Source organism: Bactrocera oleae, chromosome 5, assembly GCF_042242935.1.
Source record: "Bactrocera oleae isolate idBacOlea1 chromosome 5, idBacOlea1, whole genome shotgun sequence".
Lineage (NCBI taxonomy): Eukaryota > Metazoa > Arthropoda > Insecta > Diptera > Tephritidae > Bactrocera > Bactrocera oleae.
In genome coordinates this window covers 5,671,839-5,688,982 of record NC_091539.1, presented here as the reverse complement: position 1 = coordinate 5,688,982, position 17,144 = coordinate 5,671,839, and the positions used below count along the sequence as shown (strand labels likewise).

The window sequence follows — 17,144 nt, the reverse complement described above, 5'->3', positions numbered from 1 at the left end:
GTGCTTTAAATAAAACAATATTAAAAATGTAAAGTTCACACAATCAGAATGTTAGAATAGAATAGAAGAGATTAATTTTGAGGTATGCACCGCGACCTATGCCCTCCCCTAAGTCATATCGTATCAGCTAGACCCAGCATGTTGATAAATTTAAAATTCTGCTGGGTGCTAGTGAGGCGATACAATCCCTGTGTGGAAACATGGATCTGTGGAAACATGGGCCTTCATCAGAATGTTACATCATCAGAATGTTACAAATGATGATATAATCATAGTTAGCGCCTCAAAGTATACCCCAAATTTTCGTAATGTCAATTATAATTCCTCTCTAGTATTTTCTAAATGAAAAGTAATACAAAAAAGCAGTGTTCAAAAAATTATAAAGTTACATAAATGAATATAACCGTTAGCGCCTAAAAGTATACCATATTTCTGCGTTATGGCAGTTGATGATCCCTCTATGCCATTAGAGTTTGAACCGTTAGTAAGCTATTACACCTTGAGCTAGCGCTTAAACGTTTGCTTCTTTTTCCTTAATTCAATTTAAAGAATTTATACACGCTTACTAAAATGAATTTAAAACTAATGCAAAGCAGTATTTGAAAGAATTTACTGCGTTAAAGCGACCTAAAAGTGTGCTACATTTTTGTACTTAATTTCGCACTGTTGAACTTAAGCTCACAAACATTAAAGCTTTAACTAAACACAGCAGCATTTTTTTTTCTTCTTGTTTCTTAACTCTCAACAACAAACTTTTTTTTGCTACTTCTTCCACCCTCTTCAACGTAATGCCCCACTTTCGTCATTGTAACCACTCATTTACGCAGTCATAAAATTTTACTACCAGCAGATAAGTGTCCTTTATTGGCGCATGCACTAATCTACTCTGCAAAAAAGCTTAATAATGCCAACGGCAACGATAACAACAAAAAACCAAAATAAGAACAATAATAATATTTTGCACAAATTTTTACTTTCATTTTGATGATGGAAATACAAAACTAACATTTAATGAAATAAAACTAAGGAATAAATGTTTAGAAGTTAGTTGGCACTGCATTAGTTTCCACGAAAAGCGCTTGCAGTTGGCAGTTGACATACTTTGGAGCTTAAAACCCTTAATATGGCAACGGCGCTGACAAAAAAAAATTGATGAAAAAATAATTCAGAAAAAATAGTGATTTAAAATTAAGTTGGTTTTTTGGCGACTTCGCTTAAAGCTGAGTATAACATGCTTGAGCCAGAATGTATACTACATTTTTTTGCACACCTTTAAAAGGAAATATTTTGCCTGCATTTTGGGTGACAAGGAGACGATGAGGCAAGAGTTTGAAATTTAAAACGCAAATTTATTCATACTGATGAAAGTAAAACTCTCGGATGTACAAGCCGTCAAGCCGACTTCATCTACCCACTTTCAAAATCCCGTAATAATTCCCCAATAATAAATCAATTCGTTTTGTTGTCAGGCAAAAGCAATCAGTCGACACAGATAAAACTTTATAAGCTTCTTTGGAGAAAAAAAACAAAAAATATGAAATACGAAATGCAAATAACGCGCACAAACCATTAGTGTTAAGTCGGCCTGCAGGCGCTGGGCGCATGCTAAGCAGTCGCATGTACATATATGTGTGTTAAAAATATGTACCGTGATGCACATAGCGTAGGGCATGCACTGCTCCAATTTTCAAAACTAACAAATCCAGCACAATGTCGACGCAATGCGTCCGGCAGCAACAGCTACAGCAATAAAAAGACAAATGGTAAGAGCAAGTGAGCATAGCGGAAGCTCAGTGTGCGGATGACGCTGAACAAAAAAAATTACAACGAAATGCCTTTTGGCGTTAATTAGAACAATGGCAGCGCTAGCAGTCAGGGCAGTTTGCTGTTGCTATATGTTTTCTCAGCGTTTCTACACAATGACACACATTTTTTATGCGCCCGCGCTGCGAATGTGAGCGTGAGTGTAAGCGCGGAATTTCTATTGATGAGCTCAAAAGGATAACAATGTTGGGTGCACGCGATGGAAAAAATGTATACACGCACAGGCGAACAAATGAAATGCATACAAATGAGAACATGTATGTGGGTGTGTGTGTGTAAGTCAATGAGCACATACGTGCACACTGACAAATCGCTCTACAAATCTGACTATCTGTCGCGGAAAACGCTGCATTTAGGGCGCACAACGACATATATGCGCTGGAAAGGCGTTTGAAAAAAATCATATAGATAACTTTGCATATGTATGCGTACATACATACACGAGTTATGACTCTCAGCGTGAAAACGCGAGTTTCCCTTGACATCAATTCATGTGCACACAACCTCTGTGCCAATGCATTGTGCGCCTAGATGTAGGCAATAGATTCAAGTGTGCTTGGCGCAAAAACAAAAACGACAAACGGTTAATCGGCGTTGTCTATTGCAGTTTGCGCTAGTATATATGGTGTATATATATGTGTGTTCGCGTATAAAAAGTGAAAAGAGACAAATTGAGCGCAGACAATTTTTTACAAAAAAATTTGTGTTATATTATAAAATTGTATAGCAAAATAAAAAATATATATAACACATTTTTGGTATTAAAAAAATTTCGAAAAATAAATAACAAAAATGTTACCCAAAAAGATTAAAACGGAAAAGTAAAAAATTTATTTTATTTTGTTAACTAATTAAAAAAAAAAAATTAAGACAAATTTATTGTTAAAAAATAATTTTAAAAATATAATATTTAAAACAACATTTACAACAACAATATAAGATGACAAAAACTTAAAACTATAATATTTTTTGTTCAAAATTTTATAAAATTATAATCACTAAATAAGCGTCTCGTTACTGAAAACTAACCGGGTTAGTTAAATAAAGATTAAATAGTCATCGCCTATAGTACTATATACTCGGACTAGACTTATAAAGTTCTTATGGTTATAAATTTAAAAAAATTAAAAAAATATCAAAAAAATAAATTTAAAAAATTTTGTATAAAAAAAAATTAAATTAAAAAAAACATTTTTTTTATTTAAAAAAGCTTTCAAATCAAGCCTTTATAAATTCGAATAAAATATGTTATTATTTTTGTCAAAACCACACATTTTTAAAAATATTGAAATACAATTTTTTTTTAATGACATAAACCAATTCCAAAACAATAATTAAAAAAATCAAATACAAAAAATTAATTAATTTAAAAGATTAAACACTAAAAGTAATACATGGAACAGTCAAATAATCTACAAAAAATTAAAACTACTAAAAGCAATTGGAAATTTTTAAATAATTTATTCAAAAACAATTTACAGAAAAATAATTACAAAAAATTAAATATAAAAAAATAAAAAATTATAAAAAAATTAATATAAGAAAATGTTAATGAAATATTAATATTTAAATATAAATTAAATAAAAAGCGTTGGTTTAAAAAGAATTAAAATTTAAGTCACATAATAAAAATTTAAATTAAATTTAATAAAAAAAAAAATTTTATAATAATAATTTTTAAAAATAAAAACATAAGTTAAAGTTTATTTATTTAAAAAATATTCAAAAATTAAATTTAAAAAAAATATACGTGCATACATATGTTTATTTACAAATATTGAACAATATAAATAAGAACGTAAAAGTAAAATAAATTAATTTAAAAAAAATATGAGATACAATAAGAATTTAAAAAAGAACTACATGAATAGAGTTAATTTGAAAAACTTAAAATTTAAATAAAATAATTAAAATCAAAATAAAGGTAATAATGAAAATACAAAGTTTATTTATTTAAACAATTTAAAATTTAATAAATACAATTATATATAATGAAAAAAATTAAATTTTGCAAAATAAATTAATTTTAATAAAATAAAAATTAATAAAAAATTTTAAGTAAAAATATTTAAAAAGTAAACAGTTTTTAATAAGAAATATAAAATATAAACAAATTAATGAAATATTAATACTAAGAAACAAATTATAATATTAATCGAAAAAAGTTAATTTCACAAAAAGTCAAGATTCAAATAAAATAATTAAAATTGGAATAAAATCAGTAATGAAAGTTTAAGTATAAAAATTAATTTTTAAAAAAAGTTAGAAATAAAAGGAATTTAAATTAACATTAAATAATGAACAAAATTTAATTACTTAAAAATTCTAAGAAACTAAATTAAAAATATTTTTTTTTAAATTATACAAAATAAATAAGCTTATTTCTATTAAAATTAAAAAAATTAAAATTTAAAAAGTTCTAAGCCCAGTTAATTTACTCTAAAGACTACAGAGCAACACGCATATTCCACAAATTGCCAGACAATATATACATATACATATGTGCATACGTAGCTACTGGTAAATAGTAATATCTAAACAACCAAGCCTTCATATGCAACACTCATACGCCGTGTAGTACACAACATTTATTGACACTATATGTCTACCTCTGACAAACACAAACAAAGAATTTATTTTTATGCGCCATTACAGTTAAATTGGATTGAGCAAATCTAGCAAAATATACAAATGCACAATTGAATTAGAAAAAAGTGTAGGAAATAAACTATAATATAAATAAAAATACCGCTGCATTTCGCTCTAGCACTAAATAATGGCAAAAATTCAATGTTGGCAATGCTATTGTTTGGCGATAAAGCGTTTTATTACAACTATTACTGCATTGAATGAAGCTAACTGTGTATTTGTCAACACACATACACACACATACATACACACAAATGTGTAAACATTTAAATAAATTTTAGAAATAGAGCAAAACAAATATTTATATACGTATTTCCGACACTACAACGCCCCACACCTTTTGTCTTATGCTAAGTGCTGCATTTGTGGCAAATGAACGTGTGTTGATGTGTGCGCACGCTAAGCGCTTTTCAGCGTTGTATTTGCTTGAAAGTGTAAAAATAAACAAAAATATATGTAAGTGTATGTGAGTGAATGCGTATTAATGTTTGTATGCAAGTGTGCTTTTATTACAGCATACATACACATATGTATATATGTGTGTATTTAGTTGCGCTCTAAAAAGGCTTGCGCTCACTATTCGCGTGCAAATGCCATTTTATATGCATAATAATTTTTTATTTATTTTCTCCTCATATCTACATTCAATTGCACGCCTGTCTGCATGTATGTGTGCATATTTGTGGGTGTGTGCCTTTTTGTCGCTGGCGTTGGCGTGGCAGCCAATTGTGCCAATTCGGATTTGCTTGTGTGCATTCATATTCGCATACAATTCAATTTCGTGTGCAATGCGCTCTGATAAACCCAATTGGGGCACGCAAATGAGCAAAAAGAACACATACGATTCACTCATACATAAAAAATATATAGTATCCGTGTATTTTAGCTTAGCCTCTGCCAATTCAAGTGCAATTTTGGCCGCTCATTTTTATGTGTTTATTTGTTTTTGCAATCTGTTTGCTTTGCAAAATGTTAACAAATATGTGGGAGCATTTGTATTCGATTTTTTTAAGTAAATAGTGCGCTTTTAGGCGCAAATATATGAGGAAAATTATTTTCAGCCTAATCCCGAACAAAATAAAGGTTTCTACTTGCATAGAATTTCATTTTGAGTTTCATGGAATTTTTTTAAATTATTTCGTTGGTGAAGCACCCTATAATGCTAGTAATTTTACTTCAGAAGTTTTTTTTTTTTTTGAAATGTCTTTAGAAAATCGTAATAATAATTTTACCTTTACTCGAATTTAATTGTAATTATATACGAATCAAAAATTTGTTTTTATTAGCTGTGTGCCTTCGTTGTTATTCGCCAAAATGTAGGCAACACTGTTAGTTTTTCTTTAATTTTGCAATCCATACATAAAATAGTGCATACAGTTAGGCTTGTTACTAAAATAACTTCAACGCAGCTTTAAATATATGAATATTATATAATATATGGAAAATTATTAAAGTGTGTAAATATTTTCTGAAACACTTTTGAGCTTAATAAAATCCACCATATTTTTGGTTGCTTATATAAATTTATTAAGTAAAATTACAAACGGATAAGGTATTTTGGATTACACAAAAATAAAAATATTGAGAAATTGACCAGACATATATGAAGTTCCTAAATGTAGACAACATTTTTCAAAACTTTTTACAATTAGAACGTTGTTGAACAGAAAAAGAGTTCAAGAGCAAATTTATCTTGAAATAATTAGAAGATTAATTTCGACATCCACACATGTGTAAGGTTCCTAAATGTAGGCAACATTTTTTAATAATTTGTTTTTTACATTATGAAGCTGTCGCATAGTGTAATAGGTAGACATAATTCAAGAACAAATTTATGTTATAGATATTATAGAAATAAATTCTCATATCACCTAATAAAAATAGCATACTTGTTGGCAGCCAAAAAATATTGATATGCATATGTTATACAGATACATATTATTTTTTCTTTTCAAAATTAACAAGTTTGGAAGTATTTTTTAATTATTATTCCTCTCTTTTTGACACTTTTAATAAAAAAAATTGGATAAATAACACCTAAATGTAGGCAACGTTATTTTTACCAAATTTAACTCTTAATATTATCTTCAGAGCAGAAGACAATGTATTTGAAATCATAGAATACCTTTTTTCTTATTATTAGCGCGCTTCTGTTTCACACTTGAGGCTCTGGGCTTTAGCTTAACTTGAAAATGTTGCGTTCCGATTTTGCTTGCATAGTTAGTTTTGGTGAAAGCTTAAGTTCAAAAGCTAGTAAGCTCATAAATATTTATTTACGATATTTAATTTCATTTGTTTAAATTGCGAAAGTTTATTTTTGGTAAAAGCTTATATACGAAAGCTTTAAAGCTGTTTTATATATTACTAAATTTTTTCTGCAAACATTTTGTTGTATAAAATTGCCATTCACTTTAGCTGAATTACTAACGAATCTACAAAATTTTCCTGGCATATAATTACATAACCAAAAGCTTTCAAGTAGGCTTATATTATATATAGCATAGAAACTTTGTTTTTTTGGCAAATAAAAAATGATTATAATGAATGTAAAATTAAATTTATAAAATTAAATTGTTGCACACAGTTAGCCAGATAGGTATATACATATTATATTATAGCAAGATGCAAATTTAGCGCCTAAAAGCATGCAACGCATGTAAGACTTTCAACCACAGCGTTATACTGAAATTGTTGGCTGCTTGCCAGCCTTGAACTGGAATTGCCACAGGAATTTTTTGTACATATGTGTGTATAAAAATATTTCACTTTTTTTTTATATTTCTGAAAATTTTTTCGACATTTATGTAGTCACAACGGCTCAACAAACAAAGTAGAGATATCCAGTCTGCCTAAATGCACATAGAGCCACAGACTTCTATTTGTCTATATGTACGCAGCAAGGCTGTAAGCGATTTTATGCAGACAACCGGCAAACTTTATAGTGTGAAGTTGGCGGCAATGATGCATTTTACAAACTTGTGAAAATTCGCACAACTTTACAAAGACAATTGAAAGCGCGGGAAGTGTCTCGGTAATGGCGAACAACCAAGAGGAGCGGAAAATAATAACTTTTTAAAATACCGAAACTCACGTTTTTTTTGTTTTTTGCTTTTATTGTTGTTTTTGTGGCAGACAATAACAAATTTGCACATTAATTTGAAGCCTTTGTGGTTCTTGGTAGCTAGCGCGGCAAATACCGCTTAACCGGAGCATTGTAAACATTGCAGCGAGAAAGAAAAATAACGAAAACTTAGCACTGCGGTGCCAAGGAGTGTCCGGCGAGCTGCCAAAAGCAGAATGTAAATTAAACGACTTTAGCGGAAAATAAGCGTGCGCAATAACAATTATAATTCACAGTTTCATTTAAAGAAAAATGTCTGCAAAGTTGATCCTTGCAATTTTTAGCTTCAAAAAAGGAAAATTTTGAGTATCGCGAAAGTGTCAGCAGCTGCAGAACTCTGCTTATGTGAACATTATTTCGAAATAGAAAAGAGTTATCCACAATCTTTGGAGAGCTTTCACCTTTTGAACAGTTCGGAGTCCGCATAAACCCAGGCAAAAATCGAAGAAGTGTCAATACAAAACTATATTATAAAAACTAGTTTAAGTACTTCTTATTACTATTGTTGTAAGAGCATAAATACCACCCAACCCAAATAGTTTAAAAAAACCTAATTAACCTAGTTCTTGGTTAGTTAATGATAGATTTACTCAGCTAACTTGGGAGCGGATCTTTTCTTAATACAGATAATTAGACCTGAGTATCTGGCACTCTAAGTTATAACGCAATATCTCATAGAACGGCTTATTGGAAGCATAATCTTTTAACCCATATTTTCAAATATTGGATTTGACTAAGTCCACATCTTCCATGGCCGTTATCACAGTACACACAAAACGCTGCTGTAACACGACGATATTATACATAACTAGTCTCACGTAAACCGGCTGAACTGAACCTATTTTCCAATTTAGGCGACCAAATCTTACGAAAAATAACGAGGTAATAACTGAACCTCTGGACTGACAAATCTATGTTGTCAAAGCAAGCTTTAAAAGATCTAGATGACTTGAAATGAGTAAATATTCAGTAAATAAACTAGAATATGGTTAAGTAGACGAAAGGTACCGAGCACTGCCCAATTTTCCAATATAGCGACCGAATCTACCGTAAATAACAAGATCATGGGCCTGGTCTGATGGACTTCAGTGATCGGGGAAAGCTTTAAAAGATCCAGATCACTTGAAATAATTAAATAGACGAAAGGTATCGAGCACTGCTCATCGGTTCATTGAGATACGTATTGTTTGAGGAGAAAATAGGTTACTATCTCTCAGTAATCAACGTTTATATTTGTACACCAAAAAACTACGTTTCATTGCCCTATCTGGTCATTCGTAGAGCGCTAGAAACCGCTTTTCTTCTCTTACACCACTCTCTATTAGCACAATACCACATCTTACGCCGCGCGCACACAGTTAATGGCGGAATGGTGTCTTCGCTGAACAGCGCCGCAAAAGCAACCGTTTAATTTGCCACTTTTGATTAACTTCATCAGCGCGAAAACGTGCTGTTGTTGATTGCAAACGTCCACAGATAAGCGAACTGTGCGGCGAATGTACGCACATAAGTCGGGTGGGAGACAAACTGGAAAGGAGATTGAGAAATGCAAGTAAACGCAGCAATTGAAGTATGCATTCCAGATGCCGCACACAGCGTTAGAAGAGTGAGCGGTGAGATGCAAGTAAAATTTATAATTTGTTGCAACTACCTACGTACATTATGGCACGTCAGCGTACGTTAAAATGTTTATCGTTTGAACTGAGCCACCGCGCCCTAAAGGTTTCTCCTCTATAACATTGTAACGGCTTCGTGCTGTCTTATTCCGCCAACAACTCACACCATCAACCACCGATTGTCTTGCCGCCGACTTGGCTCCCTCTTTTCTCTGTTCTTTCGTTGTAATTCTCTAAATTGTGCGACGTGCCGCATTCGCCTGCAGTTGACATTTTTACAGCAACAAATTTGCACATAAGTATATTTTACGAGCAAATGCATTGCTGCGTAGGAAAAATAGAGTCTTCGCGGCGTGAATATCCAGCTGCGCCAGGCTTTCGACGGCAACCATGTTAGCATTGGCGCTAATACTAAGGGTTGGCAATGCGCCATTGTGTATGTGGCGTTTAACAATGCGATTTTGAAGCATATTTTTCAGCGCAATTCATTGAATTGACAGGAAGTTGGGAGCATTAAATTTAAAGTTGTTTTTTGTCGACATTAAATATTTGAAAAGAGGAAAAATTAAAAAAATTTTGTGTAAAATTCTAGCATTAGAAATTTAAATGTTTAAGTTATGCGCCCCAATGTAGGCAGCATTTTTTTCGTAGAATATGTGTGAAATTTGTTTACGGTATATTCTTTACCAAACAGGAATATTAAAAATTATAAAAAAATATTTTTTAAATATTCAAGTTGCAATCATATTAAATTTGAGGAAAACTATTACTGGAAAGTATAGTATTTTTAAAGTTTTTTGTTTATGAAAATAATGTTTTTTCTCTATAAATCGTACAACAATACAACAAAATTATAAAACTATTATAAAAAAAAAGCTTAAAAAACAATACTAAAACTGTTGCAATAGGTTAAGATAACGAATTTCAAAAATGTTTGCGCCCAAATGTAGGCAATATTTTTGCATACGTTCTATAAATTTTTAGTATAAAATATGTATACGTACTTTTACAGTATTCTGTACAAAAACTGTACAAAGCAAATATAAAAAATATAAAATTGTTACTAAAAAAAATTTGGAAATAGCTAATTAATTATATTTTATTTGCGTTAAACTGTTGTTGGAAATTATAATATTATTTTTTTTTTTGCTTTAACAAAAGTAATTTTTATTTTCTATATTACTTGCATTTTATTATAAATGCGCCAAAATGTAGGCAACATTTTTTTATTTGTGATTTAAAGTGATTAAAGCCAATAAGAACTTGATAAAAAGTAGCGCAAATTTGTTTTCGAAAGGGAAATAATAATTTAGGCACCTTTTCCGCAAATTCTATTGGAAAAAATTTTTATGAACACTGCGTTAATCTTTTTTGATAATTATTTTTCTTCGTATTTTATTTTTGTTTTAGAAATTATTCTTCTTTAAAATTTTTAGAGTATAATAATATTAATTTCAGTTGAATTTCGATTTTTCTTCATTTTTATACAATAACTTTTATATTTGGTGCGCTCTTATATAATTATTAAATATTTAGTTATTCACAATTTTTTGCTTTCCCTCTTTTCAACGCCACACATATCTTTAGAAACTACTAAAAACCTCTCTTTTTTACATTATCTCATTACAGCGCAGCCCATATGTATATTTCCTCAATTGCGGTACATTGCGTAATCGCTTCATATTGCGTTTGAACGAGTCACGTGACTTAGTGGAACGTGCGCGTGACTCTATTTATTTAATACAGCGGTAAGCAAAATAATAGTTTGTCATTCAATAAAAAAAAAAACTTTATAATATACATTTTTAACACACCCTTCTTCCTCTCCTAATTTTTACGCTCTCCTCAATCTCTTTAGCATGAGCCAAGAAACGTATCCCCGCATCGATGTGCACAAAACGCTCGAAGCCATGGAGAATGATCTCGAGGAGACAAAACGTAATCTTACTGTACTCTCGGCCACACTTGATCGTCGTGCTATCGATCGGCATTATGCCGATGCCTTGCACGGACTCTGCAGTGGCGGTCTGCTCGGTTTGAGCCTCATGATGGTCGCCGGACTTTTAACTTCGTTTTTGCTCACCATTTTGGTGTATGCCGATTCGCATGCTTGGATCTACTTGAGCAAACGGTAAGTACGAAAATGTACCAAGAGCGCTGGTAACCAAATATTTGGCACGCTTATGTAAATAATTTTGGTTTTCTACTTTCGTGTTCTACGTTTTTTTTAATTCTTCAACACGTTTTACAAATATCTTCAACATTAACTCGTTTTGAACGCTTTGCGTGATCATTTTCGAAATATTTTTGCTCTCATTTTCGATTTCTCTCTTCACACACTGTTTGCAATAACTTTATTGCTATTTTTTACAAACTCTCTCTCTCTCTAACTGTCTCCCTCCTTGAAATTTCTCTCTTTGTGTGTGTGTTTATTTTTTTCACGCTCTCTCTCGCTCGCTTTAGACCCAGCTCACTGGATATTGATAAGTCTGAAACCACGCCGCTTTTCCCATCGAACGCACCGAGCGCTAGCATTTCACCCACCGCACCACTGCATACGGGCACCATGAATCGCACACTACCGCACCATCAGCAAACGGCAACGCACGGCATCGGCGCTGGCAGTGGCATTGGCGGCATTGGCAGCAGCGGCACGCTGGGCTCGCATCGCAATGGCACCGCTGGAATGAGAACAGGGTTCGTCGCTACATCATCACCTACAACAACTACAACCACACTACAATACAACAATCATCCACATAGAACTAACGCTAGCGCTGGCATTGGTGGTGGTGTTGGCAACACTGGCACTGCCATCGGCTTAGTCGGCTCGGCCACCGGCATTTTGGGCGGCCGTCTCACAGCTGGCGGCAGTGCCGGTGGTAAGGCATCACCATCGCCACCGCCGGGTTATGATGTTGTGGTGCATGGCACAAGGCATGGTTTTTATTGATTTTTTTTTTCATTTCCATTTTCATTTTATTTGGCTTTTTGTCCACTTAACTAGCGCTTGATTTCATTATTTCCATTATCACACTTTAATGGCATTTATAATTATTTGAATCGGAGCATTTACTTAATTTTTTAGACATTTAAAGTTTTTGTATTTTACAATTGCCTATATTTTTCGTAAAAAGTTGATTTATATTTGCATAAAATATAATTAAATTTTGCGATTTTTTTTTATACATTTTTCTACTTTATTAACCACACAAATTATGTTTATTTGTTATAAATCCTCGCACGGAAATTTCAGCTTAAACTGTCAAATAATTTATTGAGAAATTATTATTTTTTGTTCTAAATGTATTTAATAAACTGCTGAAAAAATTAATCCAAAATAAATTTTTTGTAATAAAAAGAATATTTTATATAATTAATTCAAAATATAAATTTGTTTTTATTATAAAAATATTTTAAATATATAAAAAATTATTTTTTATATTGAAAGTGTTCAATTACTAAATTTAGATGATTTTATTTTATTTTTAAATTAATTAAAGCAAACACGATTTTCGCAAAATTTAATTAACTCAACTTTCATACAAAAATATTTGTATTTAAATTAAAAACTATTGATATTCAAATTTATGAAATTTGACCATCACCATCATCACTAATTAAGAGAAAAAAATTATTTTAATAAAGAACTTAAATAAATTTATATAAAGTATTTTTTTTTTTGTTATTGTGAGGGAACTCGTTTCATATAAATTAATTTTAGTAGTCAATACAATTATTTAAAAAAAAGAATAATTTTTACGATTAAGTTTTTTTGCTTGGTACTATAATTTATTTATATTTATGAGCGAATGTGTTTTAATTTTCTTTTTGTTAAAATTTACTTATTTATATTTATGTTGATCAAATTTCTTTTTATAAAAAAATTTTACTATTAATAATTTTTTTGTAGAAATTTATTTATTTATATTTTTGTTAATTAAATTTTTGTTAATTAAATTTTTGTTAATTAAATTTTTTTTAATTACATTCTTTTTTATAAAAAAGTTTTACTTATATTTACCTTAATTTTTTGTGTTATTATAGGGAAAATTGCTTTTTATAAAGTCGTATAATTTTTACTACTCCATTATTAAAAATTAAATTTAATTCGCGTAAAAAGTTTTTTGTTAGTTATTGATATACCAATAAAAAAAATTTACGAATAATTGTGAAAAAAATGTTGTATACTTAAGTTATTATTCTGAATAATAAGTTCATTTATTTTAATTTTAAGAATTAAAATTAAACTCTTTTTAATAATTTCAATTTTCTATATATATTTTTTAGAGTTTTATAAATTAATATTTATTTTAGTTTTTTGCGTTATTGAAGAGTTAAGGTTTTATTTTTTTAAATAACTTCTTTACTAGTTTGTTATTAGATTTTTAGAAAATTAATTTAATTTTCGTAAAAGTTTTTTTTTGGTAAATTATAGAATCAAATTTTTTAATTATAAAGTTATTTTAATTTTTATTTTTTAATTAATTTTATTTAACATATTAAACACTCATATATACGTTATTATTTATTGACTTGAAATTTGGAAAATTATTGTTACAATTTTTTTTATTTCATTAATTTTTTTAAATATTTTTTAAAATTTGCAAATTAATATTTATGGATTTTTTTAAATCTTATAATAATATTTTATTAATACATGTTTAATTTAAAATAATAAATTTTTTTTTCTTAATTTTAATCGTTTTAAATCAAATTTTTATTAATTTAAATAATTTTTTTTAATTTAAAATAATTTTATAATATTGAAAATTTATTAATTTTTTAATTATTTCATACCTTAAAGAATACTTATATTTCTTAAAATTTCTTATATTAAAATTTATCAACATTTTTTTTTATCGTTTTAATTATTTTAAAAGCATTTCGTTAAAATTTTATCTTTTTTTTTTTGTTAAGTATTAGAAAATAACTTTTTTATTTATATTCTATTAATTTTTATCATATTATTATTATAAAATTAAAATGTATGTTTCATATTTCAAATTAGAATAGATTTGCTGATTTATTTATATTTTTATTTATTGCACCAAATTATTATTTATATGTAATAAGTTGATATGCAAATATAACAAGCACAGTTACACAAATATTTATTTTTATTTATTAAAATTTTATTTTATAACATTTCACAACATTTTCCGCATAATTAGCATAATTTTGCATAAAACATATTAATACTTTTCATATTAATGCAATTTCGCTAAGTTTTTTGTTTTTGTTTTGCAACCGCAAATAATATTTGAGAATATTTACAATTTGCGGTAAAAAGTGCATTACGCGTACTTATGTACATATATTTTCATGTGCTATTAACAGCTGTCTATAAAAATTGCAATAAATTAAATTTGCATAGAACTTTGTAAAGGCTGCCACTGCGTATTAGTAAAATCTAAGCAGAGGGTATAGTAAGCTCATGCAATATGCAATAGATATGCACACATACTGGATATATTATATCATTGAGAAATATTTTGCGTAAGCGCACGTAGCTTAAAGTGTATTAAGCGCTGGCATTTTTTTTATGAATTTAATCCCACCTTTATATAAGTCAAATAAATACAGTTTATTTTAACTTAAATATAGCGACAAACAGCAAGCATTTGCGCTTAACTGCGCTTGAGCATACAACGATTAATTTTTAAAACCATCATTAAGCTTAAACACACTTTTGCATGTCCTATGCTGCTGGGCGTATACGTAACTTTTTCGCAGTCATATGCAGAAAACATTTAAGTAACTCATACACACCGGAGCACTTGTGTTGTGCTTTTGATTAAATTAATTGAACTGAAGAATCAAAAAGTTGGACAACAAAAACAAAACTTTTTATATTGAATCATACTTTTATGTTTGATTTATAATTTTTGCAATAAAGAGGCATACTCTCGTTAAAATATTAAATGTGAAAAATTCAAATTTTTTTGAATACCGAAAGATTCTTGACTAACTTTTTATTATTATTATTTTACTAATTTTTGATACAAATTTTGATTTTTAGTAAAAGAAAATAAAAAAAAAAATTATTTAAAATTTAAAATATTTCAAATTTAAAATTTTAATTTTATAAATTTTTTAAATTAAAATTTTTGATTTTTGGGCAAAAAAACTAAATTTACTTTCATAAAAAAAATTTATAAAAAATCGTATGTTTCATCCTTAATAGTTTACACGTACAAAAATAAAAAACACATGCGAAACAAGCACTGGAAAAAATTAATCATTTATAGTGAAGCATATACATATGTACATATATATATTAATACACTAGCGAGAGACACACACTTTTGTTGTTGTAACTTAAAGTTTACACTTGTAAAAATATTATCATTTCACAAGCAGATTAACAAAACAGCTATATGAGCCAGATGCATGTAGCATATGCACAAACCACACATACATACCACACATCACACACATATATTTAAATAATGCTTTAAACCGTGTGTACAATTGCATAATTTTATGCACATACACACACTGATACACATATTTGCATTTAAATAGACAAGCGCTCGTACCCTTTGACTTGAGCAAACCATAGCTCGGTGCATAATCAGCCAGCTGCAGTTAGGTGTAAGATTTTGGCAGCTGGCATATTGCCTATTTTAAGCTTGTTGCTGCCCAAAGCCAATTGAGGTGGCTTAACATGCAAAGACTGCTAATTAAGTATACTTAATGATAATATCAGTAGATAATTAGTAATTAATTAATATTCAATGAAAGCGAGGGGAAATTGAGACGATTCTAACATAGATCATTACAATGGCAACAAAAGCATGTTTGCATGGTTTAAATTGCGTGGATAATTTTGCATTACGAGAGTTAAAGAAAAATGAACATAAATCCTAAAAATTCATTAATATTCAGAGCATTCGGATAACGCGTATAAGCTATTTTCTAACACAGCATTCATAAAAGTACGCAATGATTAATATTATCTTAAAAATTGTGCTATCGAACTCTTCGGATAACGCGAATACGTTATTTTTTAATAAAACATTAGTACCAGTATTCAATGTTTAATATTATCCAAAAATTTTAGTTAACCGTTAACTGTTCAGAAACGCGAATAACTGTTTTTTTAACTTAAATACAATACATGCATTTGAATATTATATATGTATATGTACATAGGTAGACAAACAACTCTGCTAAACTGGCATAATTAAAACAAATTGTACTGTATTAACTTGTAGTAATTATTTTTTTAGCTCGCATCTAAGTGTTATCCGGATAACTAATTTTCGATTTTACTACATTAATTCTAATTTATATTTACCTTAATTTTTTGTGTTATTATAGGGAAAATTGCTTTTTATAAAGTCGTATAATTTTTACTACTCCATTATTAAAAATTTAATTTAATTCGCGTAAAAGGTTTTTGTTAGTTATTGATATACCAATAAAAAAATTTACGAATAATTGTGAAAAAATGTTGTATACTTAAGTTATTATTCTAAATAATGAGTTCATTTATTTGAATTTTAAAAATTAAAATTAAACTCTTTTTAAATTTTCAATTTTCTTTATATATTTTTTAGAGTTTTATAAATTAATATTTATTTTAGTTTTTTGCGTTATTGAAGAGTTAAGGTTTTATTTTTTTAAATAACTTTTTTACTACTTTGTTATTAAATTTTTAGAAAATTAATTTAACTTTCGTAAAAGTTTTTTTTTTATATTATATAAATTATAGAATCAAATTTTTTAATTATAAAGTTATTTTAATTTTAATTTTTTAATTAATTCTATTTAACATATTAAATACTCATATATACGTTATTATTTATTGATTTGAAATTTGGAAAATTATTGTTACAATTTTTTTTATTTCATTCATTTTTTATAAATATTTTTTAGAATTTGCAAATTAAGATTTATGGATTTTTTTAAATCTTATAATAATATTT

The 17,144-nt window shown here is 28.6% G+C and overlaps 1 protein-coding gene across 1 annotated transcript in view; it reads left to right on the top strand.

Moving 5' to 3' along the window:
• Positions 1-17,144, top strand: part of LOC106619599 (protein tweety) — a 141,952-nt gene that overhangs the window by 120,596 nt on the left and 4,212 nt on the right. The window contains 3 exon segments of the mRNA XM_014237782.3: positions 10,840-10,958; positions 11,069-11,341; positions 11,674-12,147. Of these exon segments, the coding sequence (XP_014093257.3) occupies positions 10,840-10,958; positions 11,069-11,341; positions 11,674-12,147 (866 nt within the window).